We start from the raw sequence: 1,825 nt of genomic DNA, 5'->3' as shown, positions 1-1,825 counted from the left end.
TTTACTATTTTATACTACTTCTGTGATATTACTACTACTTCTACTTCCTGTTATCTTCTTGGTCGTCGTGTTTTTCACAAGTAGAAACAGCCGGTTGTTGATCACGTGACTCCCGTGATGTGAAAAAAGTGTTTCCATTGTAGTTTTGCAAAAAACACCAATTTCGATACGGCCGAAATACCACCTCATCCTAGCGCAAAAACTTTTTGTCGAAAAACATAATTTCTTTCGAAATTGACGTGTTTCCATTGAGCAAATTTATTTTCGAAATTCTAATTTGCGCATTTTCATGGTCAATGGAAACGCAGCTACTGACACCTTGGTGGGTTTAGAGTGAGAGCAGGAAGTGGGGACAGGACGGGCCTTTTTAGCCACTGTTTTCCCAGAGGCTGAGGAGGAAGAGGAGGAGGAGGAGGAGGAAGGAGGCCGGGGCACAGATAGAGCAGGTAAAGAAGCTGAGGTGGTGTTGGTGGGTTTCCATGCTTTGCTCCGCGGTGCAGCTTCCTGTTTCCCTGTGGACCCTCCACCCTTCTGTGACGACCTCACCACCTTCAGCAGCTCGATGCGGGTGTCAGCCGTGCCCTGAGCCAGGCCGAAGTCCACCAGAGCGTACCTGCAGGAACAGGAAGTGACATCATCAGGGTCTGGATGACTCTCAGCTGCACACAGGGCTAAACAAATAAAGTTCATTTTCACTGCCCACTTCACAGTTTGACCTCATGACAAACACCCTACCAGCACTTCCTGTTTCACTTGGAGGAAGTGGGCAACCTCAGTGGGGTTAGATCCAAACGTAAACATCAGGCTGACATTTTTATAAAAGTGTAAAAATATACAATACATTTAAAAACAGATATTTAATGTCGAGAAAACTCAGTTTTGTCAGCTTCACACAGTTTGTCCTGCTGCACCTCTCCAGACTCTCTTCCACCTGCTTCCTGCTCTGACCACAGTGGTGTGTGGAGCTAATTTAACAGTGTGGGGATTCCTTTACTAAACAAATAATCAGGATTTTACCAGAAACATCTTAAAACAACTAAGAATTAAAAATATAAAAAGTCAACAAAGTTGAAAATACTAACGTTTTACTCTTCCTGTTGTAGAGGAAGTTGTTTGGCTTGATGTCCCGATGAATGATACCAAACTGGTGAATGTGTTTCAGGGCCTTCAGCAGGTGGTAGATGTACAGACGCACTTCCTCAAAACTTAGTAACCCGATCACGTCCTGAAGAACACTGAGATTAATGCAAACACTGAAACAAGTAACTGCTGAGCCACAACAGAGTATGTACCACGATAGGTTGGTGCTCCATGTAGGGCATTACAATCACCACACGGTCCTCTTTCCTGAAGCAGTASGTCACCCCCATCACGTTCTCTCTGCCTCTGCAGGAACAGTTTACACAATTATTACGTTTTTGTTCTGATCTGTAACATTCAGGCCCCACTGTACAGAAACATATTTATGTAGGGGTAATCCAAAAACTAAAAAATAAAACAACTGAAGCTGCCACCCTGAGGGCCTCAAAAGAACAACAGGTTTTAACTTTGGGCCGCAGAGGGCCGCACTGATTTTAAATAAGGTGCAATACACTTTCTCACCACTAGTAGCAGTAGTGTGTCTCTAAGATGTTTGACTACTTTTTTAAAACGTAGAAGAAGAACCTTAGAAACCTGCTGAGAATGGAAACTGATTTTAAATGAAAAATAGAAGGAAAAATAAAAGTAACCCAACAAAAAAACACCAAAGTTTGTCACTAATATGAAGAGCAGCTTCTGTTTTTACCATGTAATATTTTAAAAGTTCAAAACTTTATCAAATACA

At 42.3% G+C, this 1,825-nt stretch overlaps 1 protein-coding gene across 5 annotated transcripts in view; it reads right to left on the bottom strand.

Moving 5' to 3' along the window:
• Positions 1-1,825, bottom strand: part of cdc7 (cell division cycle 7 homolog (S. cerevisiae)) — a 14,270-nt gene that overhangs the window by 7,030 nt on the left and 5,415 nt on the right. For 2 of the 5 annotated variants that reach the window (XM_014025342.1, XM_014025343.1), the window contains exons 5-7: positions 1,293-1,386; positions 1,083-1,225; positions 319-613 (exon numbers count right to left, since the gene is read on the bottom strand). In XM_014025342.1, the coding sequence (XP_013880796.1) occupies positions 319-613; positions 1,083-1,225; positions 1,293-1,386 (532 nt within the window). The remainder of the gene's footprint in view (positions 1-318; positions 614-1,082; positions 1,226-1,292; positions 1,387-1,825) is intronic. The other 3 variants (XM_014025344.1, XM_014025345.1, XM_014025346.1) reach the window with 3 other exon arrangements.

Source organism: Austrofundulus limnaeus, unplaced genomic scaffold (genome assembly GCF_001266775.1).
Source record: "Austrofundulus limnaeus strain Quisiro unplaced genomic scaffold, Austrofundulus_limnaeus-1.0 Scaffold470, whole genome shotgun sequence".
NCBI lineage: Eukaryota > Metazoa > Chordata > Actinopteri > Cyprinodontiformes > Rivulidae > Austrofundulus > Austrofundulus limnaeus.
This window is presented reverse-complemented; position numbering and strand designations above follow the sequence as displayed.